Source organism: Rhea americana, unplaced genomic scaffold, assembly GCF_003343005.1.
Source record: "Rhea americana isolate MKP2758 unplaced genomic scaffold, rheAme1 scaffold_71, whole genome shotgun sequence".
Taxonomy (NCBI): Eukaryota; Metazoa; Chordata; class Aves; order Rheiformes; family Rheidae; genus Rhea; species Rhea americana.
Window position 1 is genome coordinate 2730275 of NW_028186879.1, and position 24220 is coordinate 2754494.

At 33.6% G+C, this 24220-nt stretch overlaps 1 protein-coding gene across 3 annotated transcripts in view; it reads right to left on the minus strand.

The window, feature by feature from the left end:
* Positions 1-3292: 3292 nt before the first annotated feature.
* Positions 3293-24220, minus strand: part of TNFRSF19 (TNF receptor superfamily member 19) — a 65422-nt gene continuing 44494 nt past the window's right edge. For all 3 annotated transcript variants that reach the window (XM_085321753.1, XM_085321754.1, XM_085321755.1), the window contains 5 exons: positions 12993-13157; positions 11638-11763; positions 10727-10829; positions 8187-8587; positions 3293-5670 (listed from right to left, as the gene is read on the minus strand). In XM_085321753.1, the coding sequence (XP_085177879.1) occupies positions 8194-8587; positions 10727-10829; positions 11638-11763; positions 12993-13157 (788 nt within the window). In that variant the 3' untranslated portion in view covers positions 3293-5670; positions 8187-8193. The remainder of the gene's footprint in view (positions 5671-8186; positions 8588-10726; positions 10830-11637; positions 11764-12992; positions 13158-24220) is intronic.

Here is a 24220-nt window from a genome sequence, read left to right on the forward strand (position 1 = left end):
CATGACCCTGCTGTTGAAGCTCTGTCACTTGCTAGAAGCCTTAGTGTGCCCTCAATCAACTACGCTCTCTGAAGTTCACCATTAGAAACCATTTCCACTAATCTCATCATTCACTGCTGCTGTGAAAACCAGCAGGATCGCTAGCACATTCACCCGCTATTATTTTAGCCTATTGAAGGCGCTGCCTTRTTGGGCAGAGTCAGAATGGCTCGGATGCAATGGGAAGATCAAGTGGGTTTTTATCAACACTCACGCTGAAACTAAATATGGATTAAATTGCACCCTGCCAGCACAAAGTGTGCATTGTATGGCTTTGTTATGCAGCATGCCACCACAGCCTGCTCCATGGCTTGTAAGACAGTACACACTTGCTTCAGGATGGGGTCTTATTTATTTATTATTTTTGTAAGACAAAACAAAGCAGCAGTGTCTGAACTGGAATGTGCTGCAGGTAGCGAGCCCAACCTCCTTCACCAAAGTCAGAGAGAGGATTAATTTAACGCATGAGGGTTGTTGCTTGGAAGAACTTCACAAGAATGCAAACCCAGGGCCCTCAAAGRGCCCACAACAAAAGGCAAAGCCAAACTATCTAGAAAGCATGCTAGGATGATTAGTATTGGATTAACAGTGCAGCCTACCTTGCAAAAAAAGGCAGGAAACATCATTACCCTGAAAAGTAATGCAAGCAGGAAAAACATTTTTTTTGAGGTAGCTTTTCTTTGTAGACTTCTTTTAGAAAGACAATTGGAGAAAAAATATTGCAGGCTTGCTAATGATGTTGTTATTATATCAGCTATGACCAAAGTCTATGAAAGTCTTATGATCACATATGCAACTTGTTTTGCATTGTGCATTTTTTGTCTACATTTTTTTGTTTCCAAATAAAATAATTAATAAAAATACCTTCTTTTCAATTCCTTATGGTCGCAAAGCTATATCTTTGTCAGTACAAACAGGTGACAGTGAACCAACAAAATTGACATGTGCTGCTTTGCAGGTTCACAAGCTTCACGAGGCCTTTGGGTTAGCTCATCCCCTGAATCAAACCACTCCCCAGCCTACTGATCTGGTGTTAAAATTTGGTTTCCACATGTGTACATGGTCTTAATTTCATTGCGCATATGCAACCGCTGAAGCAGGATGTTTGGCTCCTTGAGCTCTTACTGACCCTCRTGGTGTGGCTAACTTTACAGCTAGCCATTGCTGGTGTTAGTTTTAATAGCATCTTTTGCAGATTTAAAACATTCTTCAACTGTGTCTAGATTATGTGTTCTTCAGGCTCCCACCTGACAAATAAAAACATGGGTATTTTTGAGACTGCTTAGCCTCACACCCCACTGAGTTATTTTAGATTAACAAATCCTTATGTGAGAGTTGAGCTGTTGTAGATGACAGTGCTCACCACCTTTTTTTCAGAGTAAACACCAAGTGAAACATTAACTTAAGCCTCTTTCACTGAAGTGGCACTAACRAATTTTGTAAACTTATCATGACCTGCAAACACAGTAAACTTGTCTGTGCTGATGCACACTACGTGATTGGACTATTATTTTGTTGAATAGTCACTTATCAGTTTTCTGTAGGTAAAGAAAGAGTCAAAAATCTAAATGTATTTGAAAATATGAGCTTGTTGCTGTTTATATACAGCTGAAGTGCTTGGAACTTTCACTTATTTTGWATTTATCTCTGCTTGTGTATGCATCTCAGTGCTGCAGTGCAGTGCCTGATTTTTTTTAAGTATAAATACAGGAATAAAGGGGATGAAAAATGAGAGCCTGCATAACAAGTTGCACACTATCACCCTCTGCTTTCTATACCAAACTATATAGCTTTTGCCAAGGGCTAACATGATTCTTTTAGAAAAATACGCAGTTTTGAGGTAGTTGTCCAATGGTACAGACTTCATCATGTCCTTACGTAAGAGGCCTGTAYGCTATTCATGTTAAAAATATCTGCCTTACTTCCAGTTTGGAACTGTTTAGTTTCACCTTCCAGAGACTGATTCTTATCTGTTAAAGAGTGACTATTCCTTCCGCAAAGGTTAAGACATAATATGAACAATCTCTTTGGAAAGTTAAATACATTAGGCTTTAACAGGCACTAAACATAAAACTGTTTTTTTTCCTGGCATACCGTTTACCTGAACTAGAAGGATGATTGGGTGAGATGATGAAGTGGACTGACTTTTTTGACAGTCTCAGCAGAAGACAAGCAGCAGACTAGTGAGGAGCATAGCACACGGCACAGTACTAAAAGGAGCCCTCGCTATTCCGGGTAGGTGTTCCCTACGTAAGCTCTAAGTTAGGTACTTAAAAGACTGGAGACAGTACCAGCAATACAAGGAAAAAAAAACTAACCTAAATTTGCTAGCATAAAGTAGGCCCTTCTGAGAGATAGGGATAGAGCATCTTTCACATTATCCTGAGAGAGATTTCCCATTAAAAAACAACAGTGCTACAAATTTTCTGCCACAGACAACCTAGTTTTATGTTACCTAACACCATTATCTGGATTCAGCTTCCAGTCACTGCTTCTTATGTCTTTACCATAAGAAATCACTTAGTCATACACAATTATCAAATCACATATTTCTCTTTCTTCTCAGTCCAGTGCTCTGTCAATTAAACCATGTCATCCCTATCTTAATAATTTGAATTTGTATCGCCTTTCACTGCTATAGCATTCAATTTCTGCAACACTTCTTCAACACATAACCCTTTCGGACAACGTTCGAAGAATGCCCTCACTAGTAATGGGCCATCAGTGCTCTCTACCAATATTCTCTAATTCTCCATTACTTCAGCCAAGACTTRAAATCACTTTTAGCTGCTGTACTGCTACACTGCATGTTCTGTTTCTCTGCTAGACCGGTGCACTGATTAATACATCCTTTTCTGTTTTCAGAAATGCAGCTACTCTCATCATTTACATATCTTGTCTGAAGCAGTCTAGCACGTGGAGTACTTGGGTTTCCTTTCAAAAGGATTATATAGAAAGCAATTTGTGTTGCTCATCAGATTTTTTTTTCACTGAGAAGAAAAATTTTGAAAAGATTTTGAAGTACCATGACTTTAAGGATTGATGTTAACTTACTGCTTTGTGAAGGTCCTTCAGCTTGGGGAATGATGCTACAGTTAAATCCCAYGCATCTCAAAATAAAGATGTACCAAATCATTGCAGTTTTAATACAGTAGTCTGTAATTAAATCTATAGAGAATTCTGTTAAAAATATCTGAAGACCTGATCACTATCTTTGCATAGATCATTATTAATTTGAAAACAATAAACCAAGAGCAATTCATGTAATRTTTTATTCACAAGTAGAAAAAGTATAACAAAATGATTTATACATGACTTTAATTTAGATTCTTCAAAGAAGCATTTAAAACAGCACTGTAAGCCCCTAGAAGTGATATGCAGACAGTGTAAATGTGGTGGTAATGTATGTTTTCTATTGGCATATACAACATTGCTTGCCACAGGCAATATAAAAAAGACCAATTTGGTTAAATTAAGGAAAAAAGTATATACATAATATACATATATATTTAAAAAACACTCTTCATTTTTCCTCCCAATTTGCTTTCAAGCTGCCTGTCACTCATTTAAAGAATGAGTGCTTTTATCTAGAGTTGCTGGACAAAAAAAATTATACAAAGTGTAAATTCCAATGGGAAAACATACTTACTGTGGCAGATGCTGGCAAAATTTTTGAACATAGCATTTTAAATAACTGCTGTTAATGAAAAGTTAAATTTCCACATGTTCTAAAAATATCTTGCCATATACTGAAATGCACATTGGATTTTTCTTATTTACAAATTATATACAAAGAAGCACACATCTTTTCATGCAAAAGTAGTGAAAATAGTATTTTGTCATTTCTTAAATGTATGAAAGCATCCAAAGAAACTATTCAAACCAATTTTATTCGTATATATTCTTTAATTTACATAGTAGAACAATTGTACTCTTTGTACAGTTGCATATTCTTCTACTATATCAGCAATCAAAAGGTGGTCTTTACCACATAAAAAAAATCATTTATGTAATTTATTCACTTATTTGGTTCAGATTTGACAATTGTTAGTCATGATTTTTGCACACATGAATAATCTCATGGGTTTGGCCAAAGTATCTTATTGCCTTGGTTGCCTATTCTGGTTCTAACTATTCCTGCGCATGTTCAACCTTCTACTGGGTGTTTCAAAGCAAACATTTTTTTTCCGCTATGGAATATGAATATTGTCTCATCATTTCCATTGCCATACAAACTATGTGTGGAAAGAGGTGTAATATTTATTGTAAACTTGCATTTGTTTTACTGATTGCTTTGCTTTTGTCAAGGCACACGGTGTACTTTAAAGAATATTTGCCAGAGTTCACAACTGACAGATCTGAGCCTGTGGAATGCAGCTTTCAGTAGAAGTTATAGATTTATGCACAGAAGTGAACACTATTTTAGGTTAAAAAATGCCTACAGAACAAATGACATTTTAGTGTATGGAGTGACAAACTCTAGTTTAAAAGAATTGTGAACAACAATTAGGGCAGAAAAATAATAATTTCCCAKGTGTGTGCCTAGGTTGAGGATTCAATTCAGAGGTATTTTGAAAAAAGTTATGAAATCATTTTATATTTTGCGTGAAAAAAAGTAATTTACAGAAAATAATACAGTGAAAACGAGAGAGTGAAATGAATGAAAAGAAGGTTTGTTTAAATGAAAGGATTAGGTCACCATGAAGCTTGACCCTCGAAAATAATCCATTACTACAAAAAATTAGTAACAGCTCTCATTTTATGAATACTTTCATGGCACACCTGCTATAGTTTGACATTTTGGTGTGACAGATGATTATTATTTCAACATCCAAAAGCTACATGCTATAACAACAAGTGCTGTCTTCCAGTACTGAGCCTACCAATTAAACACAAAATCCCTATCTATATGGCTGACTTTCATTAACTGACTTTCATTAAACTAAATCTAATTTAAAGCTAAGCTCCTGCTATATTAAACAAAACAATGCCCCCTCCCACAAGTGTAATAATTGGAYGGAGGGAGCTTCAACCATACATACTGTAACATGCAATTTCTTTAACTCTCCAAACTAGCTTATTGACTATAATGTAATACATAAYAAAAGCTTCAGTTTCTCAACAGATGATCCTTACATAAATAGAAGTGTTTCATTTTTAACTCCTTCAACAGCAGGAAACTGAGTTAAAATCAGAACCAGTAAAAAAAAATCCTAATGCATGCATACATTTGTAAGCTGAAAACTGGCAGTCTTGTCCCATGCTTTCTGACATCTGTAGCCGTATTTAAGATACCCATCCAAACATACTACGGTATTTTCATTTTTTGGCTATATTTACRCATACTTTTAAGCTCACTGCACCAGACTTTGTGAGACTCAGACAGAATAAAAGGTTCTTTTTTTAAAGGAGATGCCAAAGATCATGGATTCATTCTCAGGATTCTCTTCAGATGCTCCTTGAAGTTCCACTTTACAGCTGTTATGGCTCAGATGCAACTGCTTGGAAGGTGTGAAATGCTGCCAATTTTTTTCAACTGATTTTGAAACCATGCAATGTTGAGGACCAAACCATGTTTGATGAGAACTGGCAGAGGAGCATTAGGGAAGCTGAGAGAGATGGCCTGGCTTCCTAAAAGAAAATGATATAATAGTGGTTACATAAACTCATAAAAAATCTGTATGTACTTCTACACTTGACTAAATGCTAAGAAAATACTGCTATATTCACTTTCTTTACTGCAAAAATTCATCTAAACCTGAACTCTGAACCTGTATTAAAATTTTTATTCATAYAACTAAAAATATCTTCTATCTTCTGATACTTTATTCAAAGTTATTATATATTTTGTGATATAATAATGTGCTATGGCCCTATGTAAAACTGTAATGAATCAATGAGTATTAAAAATATCAAACTTCTGTCAAAATAGTTTAAAAAGACAAGAGAGATTAAGGGCAAAAGGAAGAAAAGAACGTAGACTGAGAGGTAATAATTTTCTTGGAGTTGTACAGGAGATTAGAGGCAAGACTGGGAATATGACYCAGGTAAACCTAATCCTGGTCCAGTCTCTCAAATGCTGCTGAATCTTCTGCATCAAAAATGCATATATAATGATGTCGTGTAAATTTTGAGTATGGAGACTTTGTACAAAATAAATCAATGAAGTCTAATAAAGAAGAAATAAATGAAGAAAAACCAATCCACCCAAACCATCTTGCTTATTCATAACTATACTCAAATCTCAACAGTAATACATGATGGCACATAAACATCAAAGAATGAATGACTTGGAAATGTCAAATTAAAATTTTTACATATTTATACTTACATTAATCAGTAAGAAAATTTACAATTTATACATCCTAATAAACATGGTGAAATATAAATTAACTTCTTTAGTGATATTTTGAATTTCTGTGCTTCTGTTCATCTAGTAAAAACTCTAAATCATATTAATCATGTATCTTTTAAGCTGATGCTCAGTTTAATGGGGAAAAAACACACAAATTTTTATCATGTTAATATGGAAATATATTCCCTTAAAACATCAAGAGAGTGTTCAAGTTCATTGATAAACTCTGAAAAACAGGGAAGTAGAAGTGCAGAGATTTACAGTCATAATCATGCCATTATCCCTTTCTGTATACACCTAGAGAATATGAGTATTGCCTAATTATATTTGGAATGTGTCAAAATAGAACTATGAGAAATGCTTATACGCCACATGCGCCCGCAGTGATAAGACRTTACTGACTATTCATCTTCCAGTGTTATAGACAAAACTATATGTTGCATTTCCAAACTTTATAGTAAATGGTAAATAGCATATTGAGAAAACAGTATGTGACTTAAATAAGGCTGATATTTTCAGTGAAAGCAATAGATTTTAAGGGTGATATACTGGTTCAATTGAAATCTATAGCAAAAATTTCCTATTTTCCTATCACTCTATTTCCTTTTCTCCTCTTGAAAATGTCACCAAAAGAATTAAGGCTTGATTTACAAAGAATTAAACTATTGCACTCACATGTTTTAAGCATATTCATATTCATAGATACTAATTACTTTCTACTTCTTATTTAAGAACAAAAAGAAAGCAGCATTAAAACTGAATGGAAGAGGATCAAAGGAAGGTTGTTTTATTTCCACAGATGACCTGAAATTTTCATAATTACAGAGAGAATAATTTTCTTAATTAAATTTGATGGTTATTAATACCAATGGCAACTGCTTCTGTTCCTGTGTCTGTGTGCATGCATAGGAGATTATTTCACCTCTAYAGCCAACATCTACATAACCACTGAGTAATAACACGAGTGCAAAGCAAAACTTTGGGATCCTCTCACAGATTAGCTACTTGTTGCTTCAAGTTACTTCCAACAGCATAAAACACTATTTTAAAATACAGAACATATCTAATGCTCAAAAAGATGTAATAACCATGCAGTAGCAGAGTGACTTTTTAAGATGTTTACATTATTATAGTGGAGACAGTTGTTCATTGCTCCTCATTTTGACCTGAGATCTGAGTTTACTCTTAGAATTAATGAAACATGGGGCCTCTTTTTTAGATTAAATTATGTTTATATTGCATGGGCAAACTCATAGAATGACAAGGGACATTTGATGACAAGGGAATATGAATAGCTTTAAAAAGCATTTGATTATCTCTTCTGTTTCTGTTTCTTCTGTAGTAACCACACAGAGAAGCCTTTGTGCATATTTTTAGATGACTCCTTACAAGTCTTTTATTTTTCCTTTAAGATAAACAGTCAAGCCCTCATTTATTCCCTCAAAAACACAGACTAGCCTCACATAATAGTTTAGTTATAACGTTATTCTACTGATGGTCTGCAATGAAATTTAATGAAAAAAAGCTAATAAAAACTAACTAGTGTACTTGTGTTCTGGTTCACATTATCTCAACATTACAATTTGAATGATAACAGCTTTACATTCAGTCAATGATATTAAAAAATGAAAGTGTTGGATCTCTTATAAGGATGTAATTKACTTTAGCAATAAATAGGTGTAATCTGTGGAGGAACATAGTCTTACAGTTTTTCATAATCCTATTTCACCTAGCTCTATGTTCCTGGAGGACTTCTACATTCTCACTCCTTGTTTGTCGTTACATATCTTACCTCTTAATTAGTCTGTGGAGTCTTTTGCTGTTCCATTGTGCTTGTCTTTGGCTGTTTTTTCAGCAGCCACTGAGTTCTGAAGTGATGAAAACTCTATGTATGTTCTATGTTTGGAGATTTCAAAGGACTCTGCAATGTTTCCATCATGAGACTTAGCTGAAATAAGTACATCACTTAGTTCCTGGTCATTATCTGACTCAACAGTGGCTRCATTTTCAGTCGCAGGACTGCAGGAATTTGGACCTCCTCCAGCCAGTTCAGAATATGATTCACAGAAAGAGATGCTGTCACAGCAAGCTGAGTTTTGCATAAGAGGCCAAGCATCTGAAATGTCTCCACAGGTAGAGTGTGAAAGAGAACCAAGGAAGGTAGGAATCATTTCTCCAACAGAATCAGACGCCCTGTAAAAAAATAAAAGACACATGGTTTCAAAAGCATTCTAGAAAATAATATCAATATTGTAATTATTGTCATTTATAATGACAGCTAGTTCAAGCTGATAAAACTGGGGCAAACTGAACCAATGCCCTAGAAGTATCACACACAAAAAATTCTTTTGAAAGGAATGACAGTTTGTCCTTCCATCAGAGAAAAAAGAGAGCTCTGGAGAACACTATGAAAGGTAGAGAGTATTACTAGAGGCCTTCACACAGTGAATTCAGGGCTCTTGCAAATATGAACTACAGTTGGCATTGTTTTAGTCTAAAGAACAAAAAAAATTGCATGGAAAAATACTGCAGTAGTGATCAGATACAAAAAGACTACTGCAAAGCAGAAGAAATTTATTTGTTTTCCAATACATACGTCTGGGGTGGGGGTTAAGACAAGATGTAACAGGCTTAAATTGCAGTAAGAAAGATACTTGGGAAGACTGTGGAATCTCCAACACTAGCTTTTGTAAAAAGATGCTAGACAGATATATAATAGGAATAAAAGAAGTAAAATGGATCCAGACTGGGAGAAGGGAATGGACTACATGACTGCCAGAGATTCCTTCTATCTGCATGATTTCATATTGAACATCGATTCACTTAAAACTTTTCAGTTCCTTCAAAAGGTGAAAAAAAAAGTTTTTTTCCAAATCTCTTTCATGTGGTAAAGTCATAATATTAAAAAATTGTAAGAATTTTTAAGGGTTATTTTTATTTTACGCAAAATGGAAGAAAGGGGAAGTAGAAACTCAGTAGCCTAACTTGAGTGTACTTAAGGTTCATGGTGACAATGACTTGTTTCAATGCACTACACACACCTGTCTCTATTGAAACTTCAGTAAAGTTTTTTTAATGTAATACACTAAAATAAGTATTAACAACATAAAAAATGTTACACTGGTATGTTTTATTTCCAAAAACTGTCTATTGGATTTATAAAACTGTAAAGGCCATGAGTCTGATACACAGTAATAATCTGTGTGATCAAAATTCATCCCATATTAATAGTACTTATAACAGTATTTAGCAGCCTTACTCATTTCCAAAACATGATGCTTCATTAGCTTAGATGTATACACTAAGTATTTTTACAGATGAAGCTAACAGTCAGGACATTGCATCACAATGGAAGGAAATACATTATTCTGGCACAGGAAATTGGAGCAAACTCCATTTCTACTGGAAGGAACTATGAGAACTTTGATGTCTACATAACATGGATATGATATTTATTTTTAAACCTTTAAGCAAAAGACCCCTCACAAATTACACAACTCTCAATTTGTCAATCTTGGTGGTAAAAGGGATGACCCAACTTTGCTAGCATTTGAACAAATTGTTATAGAAAATTTAGGTATTTTGCATCTTATATTTAGGTCACTAAGCCACCTTGCATAAACAATACCTATTAAGAAGCTGCATCTACGTTTTTAGTTATATTTGGCCACAAGAACAAAACAGCTGGAAACCAATTTAAACCTTACATGGAAAATAATTCTAGTTAAAAGAAATAAATACATCCTGTGATAAAATCTGTAACCAAGAAACTATATTTTATATATTTAACTCATGGAACTAACGTATAAATAACTAATACTGTATTTACATTCAGTTGATTAGGAGCAAATAATTGTTACACTCTGATAGAAATTTTAGAAATACTATATATACTTCAAGTCTCACAGTCATTAAAAGTTTCTAAAAAAAGAAAAGCTTCATGATACTTATAAACTGTACCTAATCCCCCCCAGATTCATGGGATTATACAGCATTTTGCTAACCTGCACCAGAAGAGGGGGTCACCAAAACCTCTAAAGTAGCATGAAGAAGAGGAAGACTATCTACTTGAAGAGATTTGACTTGTAAAGAGATGTAAGTCATTTCTTCAGAGAAACTAATCTAACACTTCAACACTTATTAACTAATACTGGAACAATAATATTTTTTCTTCATCAAATTCAAGATTTTTCACCATAAACAGGAAGATATGACTGCCATTCTTCAAAATCCTTTGCTCAGTTCCAAACATTTTCTGTATCCTGTATAAATACCAATTTGATTACACAGGAAATAAGCAATGTCCAATAGACATTTATAAAACCACGTTACCTTTCATGAAGTGTAGTCTGCGAGTGGAAAACACAGCTATGACTGCTGTGTTCCATGCTACAGGTCTCATCACAACACAATGATGGAATCAAGTGAACTGGTCCTAAAGATAAAACTTGATTTAACAATGTAAAATGTACTAAAAGCTGTGCATAAATGCAGTTTTCGTACTCTTTCAAACTTGAGTATTATTTTGCCAGTTATATTATAATGTATGGCTTGAGAAAAGATATTTCTTATTGCAAAACAAAGGTTCTTTCACTTATTACTTTAAAATAGAGTTTCTTACAAAAGTTAAGCCTTTACTCCAAGAATAATGCAGACATCAGTCATGATAATTTGAATATCTACTTTCTAATTTACTTTTCATTTAGGTACATAAGGCAGGAAATACTGCATTCTGAAGGCTAATGCAGCAGAATGATATTTAAGCCTGTGTTTTTACGTTAAATTATATATTGATAAATGTCATAAATGCGTATGTTCTGATACATGAATTGTTCCAGTTTTCAGTGTGTTTTAGAGTCAGTACTACATTTTTATATTCTGTCTGGCATATCATTCATATCAATTTAAGTCTCAAAGGCAGATCTAGTGCTATTTTTATCAGAAAGAAATAAAATATACATCTAAAGAGGCTTTTATTTAAGTGAAGGGTCATTGAATAAAAATAGGAGAAAAATCATAGCCAAATASCTATTTAGAAACTCTATATGTTTCCTGAGAAAGTCTTTTTCTTATGACATTTACGATCATTCCCAATTAAAAAGGACAAATGCTAATTTGACAATATTAGCTTTGTAGTTAAAGCTAAATGTCACAATGCAAGCGTAGATAAATGTTCATTATTAGCTCTTTCTGCTTGGATTACTCCTGTTCTGTGAAGTCACACTGAAGTAGATATCACGTACCACATGTCTGTGATGTGCCTCTCTGGCACTGGCAACATGTTCTGTGATCATACTCATTTAGCCGTGGTCTATCAAAACACGACAGTTCAGAACCATTGTAGTGAATATCTTGTGATCTCAGAGACCCTTTGTGCAAAATGAATGAAAATATATATTAGTAAATGACAACTTTTTTCTTGTTCAGTCTACTATATTCACAGAATAATCAATGTCATAGTGTACAGTTTTTCCATAGGTTTTTCAAACAGAAAGACCCACTATGATGATGTGGTTTGACATTATGCAAACCACAAACTTTGCAGCAAATCCTAGAACATMTTCTGCTCTTATCTTAATGATGATTTGAGAGTGTGCCTTATTTGTTTTTACATTTTCTCAGTGCTTAATGCTTCTCAGTGATTCCAGTTTGAAAATTTCTACATTCAGCTTTCAACATCTGGAATTTCGTTTATGTTATCTTAAAGAGCTTTATACTAACAGCAGACTTCATTTAATCTATCTAATTGTAGGCCTGAGCAAATTAGCTACTAAATTTCACTAACTGAAGATTTAACTTATTTAATTTCTTAAAATCTATATTGTAAAGCATCTCCTAGGCTGGGAACAATTCTTACAATACCTCTATCCTCTATGAATCTTTGTATTTTTGCTTGTGCTGGAAGCACTGACACCTTGTTGATATTCTTTTTTGACATCTAGGATTTGTCAAATATTATATAAATATTTTAATAAATGATTTTTAAAATGATGAATGGGAACCACAGTGCTTTTCAGTTTTCTCTTTTTTAGTTTAAATTATAGGCCTGAAAATGTTTATTTTAAATAATCTGCGGATTACACTGATGAGCTGGCTTTTTTGGTTTTCTTTTTACTTTACAACTCCAACTGGAGTTGACTCCATTAATGATGAACCTATCTCCATTGACTACATTCATTATTTCATTGAGGCAATCTATATTTCACAATGGAATGTGATGCAGATATCCCCCAGGTTGGTATGTCCACGCATGCATTGCAATTCTGTGATGACATTCCAGCTTAGATCCCAAATGGTCCAAATATTACCTACGCAGCCTCTAAGAAAGTATGGTACAGAATTAATGTGACTGGACTATTTCTGGACATTTGCACAGCAGTTTCTCAGCAAAAGCTGGAACACCTACACTGAGCTCCTGTAAACTTATAAAATTATAGTCTTAGGCTTGTGTTAGCTTGTTCATCTCAAAGCTAAACTCCACTGAATGCTGTAATGTACTGATCCTCCATCTTATTTACGTTTTTATCTACAAAACTATTTGCCAAACTGATATTGGTATATAAATATTAGAAAGAGACAGTAACAGTTGGAAACTTACAGCTTGGTTTCTTCTCCATAAACTGCCTCTTACAATAAATAACACAAAGAATAAGAAGAGCTAAAAGCACTGTGGCAAGTGCACTGCATATAACAGCTGCCAGAGCAGTGTCTCGAGGACTGGAAGCTGTTGATGGGATCTTCACAAGGTTTACTTTGGTGGAACCTGCAATAAGATTAAACAATAATTAAAGTATAATATAAAAATTTTAGCAATATATATTCATGTAAGTGGAAGTCTAGGAAATAAATTAGAAAAGATTCTTAACGTAGGGAAAAAAAAAAGGCTGTTCCATTTGCTAATGTATAAATATTAGTTGTATATATAGACAGATATTTTATCAGCAATTGCACTATGAAAAAAGTGTTTTTTTTTAAAAAAATAGATTACTAAATGAATGCACAATAGTTGAAGTTGTGTGCACCTAACTGGACAATTCAAGGACATTCTAATTGTCCATGAGAATAGAATCAGATCTTCACGATGAAAATAAAGACCTCTTAATTTTTAATTGATGATTTTAGCATTGAGAACATATCCCACTGTATAGCTGWGAAAGCTATCCACTAGAGGGAGTCAAAATTACACAAACTTCCCTTAATAAAGAAGCTTCCTAAGAACCAAGAAGCCTGCAGTTGTTCAGATGCTGTCAAAGGTACCATTTTGCTTTGTTGCATATGTCACAACACCATGGTCATTTCTCAAATGAAACCTAGGACTYCCACTTTCTTTATGCAATGATAGTTTTTAATACAAATAATACCTCTAGCTTTGAAGAGCATTGTTACAAGTGTAAAAGATATGAACAGTATCAAAAATCTAACTGCACCTATCGAAGCTATCTTAAATTATGAAGTCTTTTCAAATTAAATTCTTTTTTTAGAATTTATTAATCTTGATAGGTCGTCTGTTTCAATCTACATTGAAGGCCAYATTAATCAACAATATTTTATGAGAATAAGAACAAAAATTTCAGTATTTCCATGGCAGCAAATTTTTTAAAAAATACAAACTGCATTTTATTAACTTATGAAAATAAGTGAAATGTGCCTATTTCTCTCAGAAAGTCTTGGTTAAAACCTAAAGACTATAATTTCCTAAGAAATGATCCACGCTATCATAACTTTTAATTGGGAGATAAATGTCTGCCAGAGTATATGAAAATCACAAATCAAATTCTGCATGTAACAGTTTGTTATTCTAAATCTGTGATATAAAAATAGCAAGAGAGAACAGGATAATTTTGTTAGTGCAATCAATGGAATCATATTACTCAGGAGTTTTTTTCACAAATAATTATGGTATTTCCTCTGCATATTTCAAAAGTGTATTTGGGCACCAAAGAATTTAGAATACTGTATGGCTTTGTTATAATGAGTACATTGCTTGCCAAATAAYTAGGTATTACTTTTGAAAAACAAATTCATTATGTTCAATTCTATTTGCAGATCACTTGCACAAAAGAAAACGTTAACTTCTAAGAAATGAAGAAAACAAAATTAAAAATATAAATAAATAAAAACACTTTCTGTGAATTACAGTTACAGTTGCTGGTTAAGTGAGGCAATACAAAACTGTGGAGGGGTCAGATCATTGTTAGCATTCAGAAGAAAGAATGCCAGTTATTAATTTCTTGATTTGATGTTGCATTAGCATCTGCTCTAATATTTCTATTTACCTCTGTTTTGTACTACTACATTCTACTGTAAGATCAAAGCTGTAGATAGAAAATTTAGAGTAGGTTTTTTTAATGTCATTGTAACTTGTCAAACGGGACTAGCCTATTAAAAAAAGCATATCTCAAAACTCAAGTCAATAAAGAGACTGAAGTCTCCTACATGAACTGGAACTGCRTTTTGAAACTCTGTCCTCATACTGAAATTTCAGCATTTTCATTATTATGGCAGATGATCTATCTATTATTTGTGTTTCAGATAGCAATATAAATGCTCCTCCCACTTCCAATTCATGGTTAGAGGTACTTTCGCTTGTTACTTTAGAGAATTATTACTTGTCCTTCTCTATATGTTCCTCTATAAAACCTATTGCTCATAGAGCTAAGTACTCTGATCTGTTTTCCAGATCTTCAATGTTATTTAAAAAACAAACAAACAAAAAAACCCCCAACAGTACTGTAATCTTTTCTGCATCACTTGAAAGCTACTCTTGGCAGGAGCATTACAATCTTCCACAGAGAAAACTTTTCACTCAGCTTCTAGGATTCTTGTAGTAGCAGTTTCAGGTTCACAGCTTTAACAGAACGCAGCAGTTTCTGCCTGATCTGTGAACTTCCAGGATGTAACTCTGTGAGAAGTAGTAAAACTATTATAAAAGCCATCTATACAACAACGTTTGCTAGCTTTGTCATGACCATCAGGGACACCAGGTTTTCACCAGGTCACTTGTCTGATCTAGTCTTTAGAAGCTGAAGGACACCATGGACAAGTACTTATAAACAAGTCAATAAAAACATTGATGATATTAATTGATCAGAATGTCTTCAAATAATTTTCATATCAGTATACCTACCTGTGCTAGTGAACCTACCTAAAAAGCACTAATGAATTTTTAGAATTTAAGTCTTCATAATCAGTAGAAAAAAATATCGTTAATTTTGAAAACAAAAATAGAACAAAATCATCAAAGGTAAGGCTATTTTACTTGCATCTCTTCATTTGCTCCCAAATGTATCTATTTACAAATAAAATTACATATTATATTTCCTCTGGGAAACCACAAATGCCATTTATTTTTTTTTTTTTTGTGCTCACTGGCAACATTCAAATCCTCCAGAAATACAATTTCCTTTTAAATATTCCAAGGAAAAACTGGAATGTATTTTAGCCATTTAGCTATTTATTTTATTTGAAGTTCTTTTTTTTTTTAACTTGAGAAAGCAACTTTCTATTCCTGAGAATGTCTACCACTCATCTTCACCTTCAAAGAACTTTTTAGAACAGCTACCATGAGCAGTCTATTGTACTGTAGCTCTAATTATAATGATAGCAATCTTCCCTGCAGAGACCAACATTTCAGAAGTGAATTGTTATTGTAAAAGTGGCCTGCTGGGAATTACTGAACTCTGTTTCAATGTTATTCAGATACATATGCATTTTCATAAACTCTCTTCCTTTTCAGAGTCACAGACTTAATGTCCTATTTCATAGAGCAAGTATTTGTTAAACTTTGAACTTACACTTGCATCTGTGGGGTTCAGGCACATCATTAAATTTAAATACATAATTAAATACTTTGTAAATTGGAAGTGATATATTAAGAAAGAAGGGAAGAGGTGCATGCTATTTTATGATTCTTGAAAGCATCTACATACTATGCATTTCAAAAATAATACTATAAATGTGTTTTATTTAAAAAATAAATTACTTTTTCTAAGTCTTTCTAAGCTCTAACATATTCTGGAACTGTGTTAGTGCAAAAGAATTACCAAAAATATCAGACTGCCTCTTGTATAATTTTGAGACATAAGCCTAAATATACAGTCTTTCCTTGACTAACCAATAGTACATTCCAATCTCAGTTTATGCAAAGGTGTAGTTCTTAAAAGAAAGTAAAGTTTTGTTAAACCAAGATGGTTAAATATCAATAACTCTGGTAAGACAGAACATATGAATCCCAGCTGTATCACTATAAGGTCTGCCAGTAAACAGAATAGTTGATTTTTCAGCCAATTATACCAAACAACCAGAGACTGAACAAAATGTAAAAAGACTTCCTTTATCATGTACTTCATGTTTATTTTCTCAGAATTTTTTCTTAGAATCATGATTAGTTACAGTCACTACTGAAATCAGTGTAACTAAAAGAAAGTTTTCTGTGGTAGATTAACCATCTGAAAAGAGAACTCACAACATTTTATGTTCCTTCCATGGATACAGTAAATAATTACTGAAACTGAGGAGGATAAAATGCAGAATTATATGTCTGGGCTTTCTTTAAAAACTATTGTTACCACATCAATTCAATGTTAACCATAGGAGGGTTATTCAATAAAATAAAGTTAATGAAAACTACACTTGGTAATATTGGACAAAGCCATCTGTTAAAATCAAAACTGAAAATAGGATCCAAAAATAAATCAAAATGTTGTGGTTTAATTCTTGAATATGGGTATTGCTAGTCAAGAGAGGGGGAAAAAAGCATTTGCCTATTATAAAAAGATGCTTGCCCATTACCTTTATGCTTTCTTAAGCGTAAGATTGATAGTACTATCAATCTTAGTTTGACAAGAGTTAAGGGTGCAGACATACCCTCAGGTCACAATAATTTAACAAGTTATTGCCTGTCAGCTGAACTGCAGTAGCTATCCGTATGCGTATGCTTATCCTGATTCCTGGGAAATGCAAGGCAATGTGACTTACTTTGAAACTCCTTCATTCTGAAAAAAGTTAAAAGACGTTTATGTTCATTTAAAAGTAAAAAGKCAATACTTCTACCTAGTCCTCCACTGTTCCCAACAAGCAAAGAAATGTATTATGTGTAATTGTGACATGTATATATAAACACATGTATTATGCACGTACATGTATAGCTATAAAAAAGCATGTGCTATATAAACTCCTGAGGGTTAACATCAACAGAAAATAAGTTGCCCTGAGTATACTTCTGAGCCTTCACACAGAAGAAAATTGCATCCCTTCTCCTGATCCTTTAAATAAGAGGTAAGAAACTTTATTAAACATTACTGTTAGAGACTGCGGTAAACACTGGAGAGACACAGTCTCCCAACATCTGTAAAAGGACWGCCATTTGTGTGCATGGCCTACATCCAAGAGTTCATCATGTCAAACCACATTTTTCAAATGTACTCCAAACTGCTGACTTTAAAGCGTTTAGTTTTCAAGTCAGTGCCCAACAAGATTTTTGTTTTATATTGTTGTTTTTCTAATTTTTTAATAAATGTACTAAGAACCCTTAGGGGAGAAAAGAAGACTATTCAAGTATTTTTCCTTTGTTTGGAAATCCTTAAAAATGTGCTTATAAATTAAAAGCTTTGGAATTTGATTTATTCATTTCCAAGGCTATTTCTCTTGCACTGCATATTTTTACAGAAGTCCAAATGCAGACAGCCTTTTGATGTATAAAATGGTCAAAAAAATTACACTGTGTACGTGAATTTAAAATGTGTATGAACTGTACAGTACTGTACATAGACAGCTACATCTGTAAGGCATAATCGTACTGCACAAGATGTTCTTTTCACTTGAGTAATTAAGAGTTTTTAATTGTTGGTTCTATCATATCATCTAAATGGACATACAGGCACAAAAATATAATTGTTCCATATATAAAACTTTGAGTTCAGAGAAATATTTTGCCACTTAGAAATATTGGTACATGAAAATAAATCCTCAAATTACTTGCACCCTCAAATAACCTGAAAAAAATCTGAAGGCAAGAGGGAAAAAAAAAGAGGAAGTAACAGAGAGTAAAGTAGTGATTGAAGTGTAGGAATTAGAGACAAAACCTCTATCATTGCTGAACTACTTGCTTTTTCCCCTCCCCTCCCCGAACTGAATATTTTTAATGCAAGAAGATGGTATGCCTCTCCTCCTTAAACTGAAAATACTCAGCATAATCTGGTGGCACAAAGAATATATTACTGCTAATATGACTGTGTTGTTGCCAGCAATTTCTTTTCTGGCTTTTACTTCTAACAGCGCATTTTGCACCTCTGACAGTTGAGGATATTTAATATCCATTTTGCAGAGAATGCAATTTCTTTCTCACTTTTCAGAAGTGTTCTCATGCCTGAAACAAGTATCAGCATTGTGTTTTTGTTAGAACATACAAGACTGACAAGTAGAGCAGAAAAGCTATTTTTCTATTTCACTTCTAACATGCACTCTTTACTAAATGCTTTTCCAGAGATGTTTTGGGAGCAGGAACACAATATTTCAGGATATTTTCCTGTTCAAATCCAACTATACTCACAATGCTAATACATATGCTTATCTTTACCTTTCCTCATATATATCTATAATATTTAACAATCCTCAGTTTGAAAAACTTCTTTCTCCAGCCTTGATGTTGTGAAACTGTTTTTTTGCTGCTTTTGGTTAAGTACTTAAAATCTCTAATGCATTTAGCATGGGTAGATACTGAACTTAAAAAAAAAATCTATTTGAACCTGAGATAGCAGGAATTTTGAAATTTGACACAATTTTATTTTTTCATTTTTGTATTTTATAGTAGGTTAACATATGGATTTTCTAATAAATTCACTTTTCACTGAGCCTATAACACTTATGGGTTATAACAGCTCCTATCATATGCTAGCATTAGCACTAGCAGGCACTTAGATCAGCAGCCACCTTAGTAAAAGAGCCACTTTCAAGTAACACAATTACCCTGAGAGAAAACAAAAAGGTTCTTTCTTCAGAATTTTTCTTCAGAATGTATTGATGCTGTGGATAGCAGACTATTAGACAGGTTATTTGGATAAATTTAGTGTGTCCTTAAATATTAACTTCTATACTTAAAAGCATCATTGAAAATGTCCATGCTATCATATAATACACACTAACAGACACTAAYAGACAAGGCATCATTAAGTTTGGATTAGTGATTAAGGAGGACATTAATAGATTCAAAGTTCTAACAAAACTATAGATTGAACATAAAGGCACTTTTCTGGTTAATCAAAAGGTGGCATTCATTTGCTCAGCCACAGGCACTTAGTTTGTTTGAGATGCTCTAACACATCCCGCTTGGCTTCCAGCAACTGTTCTAGAAAGATGAAGGATTTCTGTAACTCCTGTGTCAAATCTGCCAGCTCCATGAGAGGTCTGRGATATCCTAGGACGCTTAGAGTGTCTAGCTAAGCACTGCTGACAGTGTGTGCTGTTCAGGTAGGTACAAGTGGCATGTATACCCACAGTCACTGAAAGGAATATATATATATTTGTATAAACCCCAGTAAAGCAAGAAGTGAACTGCAAATCTGTCATAAAAGAGTTTTTGTTCCCTTCTTAAATGAGTAGTAGTTCTTAATACTCCTTTTTCTAACACARTTATTTTCATTTTTGTCCTGGCAAAGCAGTGGTAAAAGTCAAGGGGCACAACAAAAGCTTGAATAACGATTGAAGACCTAACTTTATTAATATAAAGTTTGCCAAACATTATTAATGGTCTATATAGTACATTTTCAAGAGCTATGTTTTGTTTTTTCTTTTCCTTGCTTTGAACAGAGTTTCGTAAACACTGAAGATAAAAGTACTAAGCTACCTCACTTCTGTCTGCTGAAGGGATACTTGTTTTGTCATCAGTATCACTTATATTGTGAGAACATTCAGTTGTGAAATTTTTACATTTTTCCATTTAAATAGTTTTAGACAARAGGAAACATATATTTAAACAAAAAATACACAAACCTGAGTGATGCATTAGAAGACCTGCTATACATAAAGGTTAAATTTGCAGGATAATTTACTTATTTTGCTTCAAAATGTAGTTTCTTAATTGATCAAATAAGCCATATAGTACCTAGTGCTGGGAGTTCTATCAGCAACAAGAAAAATTCAGTACAAGTTTTGGTACCCTTCCCTTTTTGTTTCCCTGGCTATATTTAAAACAAGGAATAACTGCATAAGGCAGATGAAATCACAGTTCTGATARTTTGAGACATCCCCAGTTACTAAAACTTCAGCAATGCACCAACATTTTTTTGTTACTGAATGTGAAAAACAAATGCTATAAGAAATTCTATCAGCTGCTGGAAATCCTATGCAAAGAGTCTACTTCTAGAATATGACTAATAAATAATAATATTTTTATTAATATTTAATAATATATGTTAGTATATATTCATAAATGACTGAAATAAAGCTGGACACTGTTGTTACAACACCATAATGATTTATCACATGAAGTTTTAAAAAGACTATTTCCAAACTGGAAGAACATATGAGAAATAGAATACACAAGCCCCATGACTTTTCAGGTCTGAAAATCTACACATATACAAAATTGATGCCCCTATTCTGGTATGCATTTCAAAGACAAAGGACTTGATCTTCTGGTACAAGTCTTGAGTAGCTAAAATCTAAGCCCTGGAATCTGTCATTTTTAGGTCCAAAGTCTCTGTGGGGGAAATTAGAGCCCTGGATTAAACCACATACTTCCTACATGGTGCAAATAAAAAGTTACATCTCAGAAYGGAATTTGAAACAGCTAACACACTGAATAACACAGTGCCTCACATAACCATGCCCACAGAGGTGCAGAGAAAAAGAAACCTGGTGGAAGCTTCTACACTTTGTTCTTCCTGTAAGTGATTCCGAGGGGCAGAGAGGCTTTCATCTTAAAGATTCCATCTTCTCCCAATTCAAAATCCTTAAAAGTCTACTGAAAACAAAATCTATGATCTTATTTTAAAATTAAAATAAGGGGAAAAAAAGTCATGAACATGGCTTGTAATTCTTTTTGAATGTAACTCTTGTAAGAGAAGGTAATGATAGGATTTCTCCCTTCTCTAAAAGGCTAGTTCTTAAGAGCCATTAATCATGAAGTAGGACACCAAGGTTSAGTTGCCGTCTCTGCCACTTTGATGGAGAAATGTTTTATCCATTAGGCAATAAGCAGCTCTTGGTGAAAGTTTATTTCACTTTTCCAGTTAATGTTACCCAGTTGTAAAGCTTCAAAAGTAAGTAGTAATAGCTTGCCAGCAGCCACCTGAAACGTATTTGTGGAATATGACAAAATTAAATGAAGGTTAAAGCCATATTGAGGTTTGCCCAACACTATCTTTTTTCCTGCTTAGAATTATGTTAAAACATCATTAATTTAGGTTAAGTTCTCAAGATGAGGCAAACACTTCTGAATCTTAAATAAATAAATAAATAACTTCTAGCCATTTCCAAGTTTTGAGGGAAAAATATATTTGTACTGTGGAAAATATGTTTATATAATTAAAGACTGTTTCATAATTACACAAAACTAGACTGAGTTATGAGTCTGAATTAAGGTTAAATGTGCATAAGCAACCCCATTGATATTTTCTAACTTTTTAATGTTCAACTTTGCAACCTCAGCATCTTTTAAARACAACTTTTTTATACAATATGAAATACAAGGGATTCAAATTAAGTTTTCATAATTTTATAACATATATCAGTAACTTTTAAGGCTGGACACTATTCACTACCTTACTGTAATGAAATTTAATTTGATATCTGCAGTATTATTTACTGCAGAGAAAGTTACCTACTGTGTAACAGCAAACATACATATGAAACCTATAAAACAGACGAAAAAGCTGTAGCTTAGAAGACAGAAACGATAATAGTTTATAAAACACAGTTTTTAATTTACCACTCAAAACTTTGAAGATAAAGCAGTCATACAGAAAAAAAAGCTGCTGTGTACAAGATCTTTACTTTCAGTGTATTTATGTGTAGATCTACATAAAGGCCAAGTTAAGTAAGAACCTTGCAAACCCAGTCTCTACAATGAACAGATAATTACTTTTAGCCATTTTGTGATTGAACCAAAGGGCTAGCCACACTAGTAAACACACATACTGATCCTTACTCAGTTCTGCCTGACTGTGAGGGGGAATTTCTTCACCATGAGAGTGACGGAGCACTGGCACAGGTTGCCCAGAGAGGTTGTGGAGTCTCCTTCTCTGGAGATACTCAAAACCCACCTGAATGCAACCCTGTCTAACGTGCTGTAGGTGACCCTGCTTGAGCAGGGGGGTTGGACTAGACGATCTCCAGAGGTCCCTTCCAACCTCAACCATTCTGTGATTCCGTGATACTTTGTTATTTTACCTAATCTGAGATATAACAAGTCTCCCCTTTAAACAGAAATTAATAGAAATTATTCACAAAACACAGAAAACTCTCTGAAAGGATATTTTCCTTGTAAAGTGAAGCTCTATTGGTGAGATTCATCTGGCTGAAGCAACCACCTGCAAACGAGTAAGTCACCTGAACTTTCTTTACAGAGTGTAAAATTAGAGTCTTTCAGGGCGCAATTAATCTGATCTGTGTTAAACACTTCACTTGATCATTTCTCTCCCCTGAACAGAAACTCCCCCGTGCCAGTTCACAGATGTAGGTGTCAGAAATATCCACACTCAAGGAATCCTACCCTGGGTTTGTCTAGTAAGGACTCAAGAGTTGTGCACAGCTTTGAATATTTTGACTTTTATTTCCTATGTTTCCGTTCATTAACTGTATAACCTATACTATACCATTATACATCACTGTGCTCCAGTGAAAATAGACTCAGTAACAACAGAGAAATTTGTAACAACTGCTTTATAGAGAAAGAACCACAGAAAAGTAATTAGTAAGACAAATTCTGCATGGAATAAAAAGTAATGTATAGTGAATAAAGCCTCATATCGAATAATGGTTTTAGCCTATCCTGTGCTTTAAATGAACAAAGGCCTAGCGGGAAATAGCATGTGCAATACTGTAAGTAGAACCTGTATCAGAGTGAATATAAGCAAAGGAAGCTAATTATAGTAGCAAGCCTTAATTCTGGCACATTCTAACTGGAAAGTTTAATTTTCATAGAATGGGGACTTTGGTTTGTAGGATGCATTTAATCAAAGCATCAGAAAAGTATTTTCATTTATTTTTTATTTAAATTTTTATTAAGTTTACTCAGAATGAGTGAAAATCCAAAATAATCTGTAATATAAATTCTCATTTTATTCCCTAAAAATATATTAAAAAAAATAAAATGATGAAAATCAGGTATTAGAAAGAGTATAGTCATTCAGTGTCAAATTTGCAGTTTTCATCTAACCTGATATTGGTAACTAGACAAAATATATTCTAACTTTAGAAATCTAAAGGTTAGACATGAAGTCAGAGCTAGTCACCTTAGGTTCCCTTTATAATAYACAGACAGAAATAGAAATCTCCAGTGAAGTGATTGGTCTGATAGCCTGAAAAACTACTTAGGATAAGGTAAATTACCCAAGCTTACCTTATCTGGCTTGTCTGAACTCCTGAAGTGCCTAATTCTCTCCACGGATTATAAATGGGAGCTTGCTCTGACAACTTTAATGCTAAGCATTAACTTTTATATGCAAAAATTAGGCAGCATGAATTCCATCTACTAGACTTAMATGAAATATCAAAGTTGGTGGATGTAACCTTATTTTTAAGGGAGTTGTAAGAAATACTGTTAAAAAAACAGTCATAGCCTATACTTCAGGCAAGTCACTGTGGCCAGAATAACCTACAGGATCA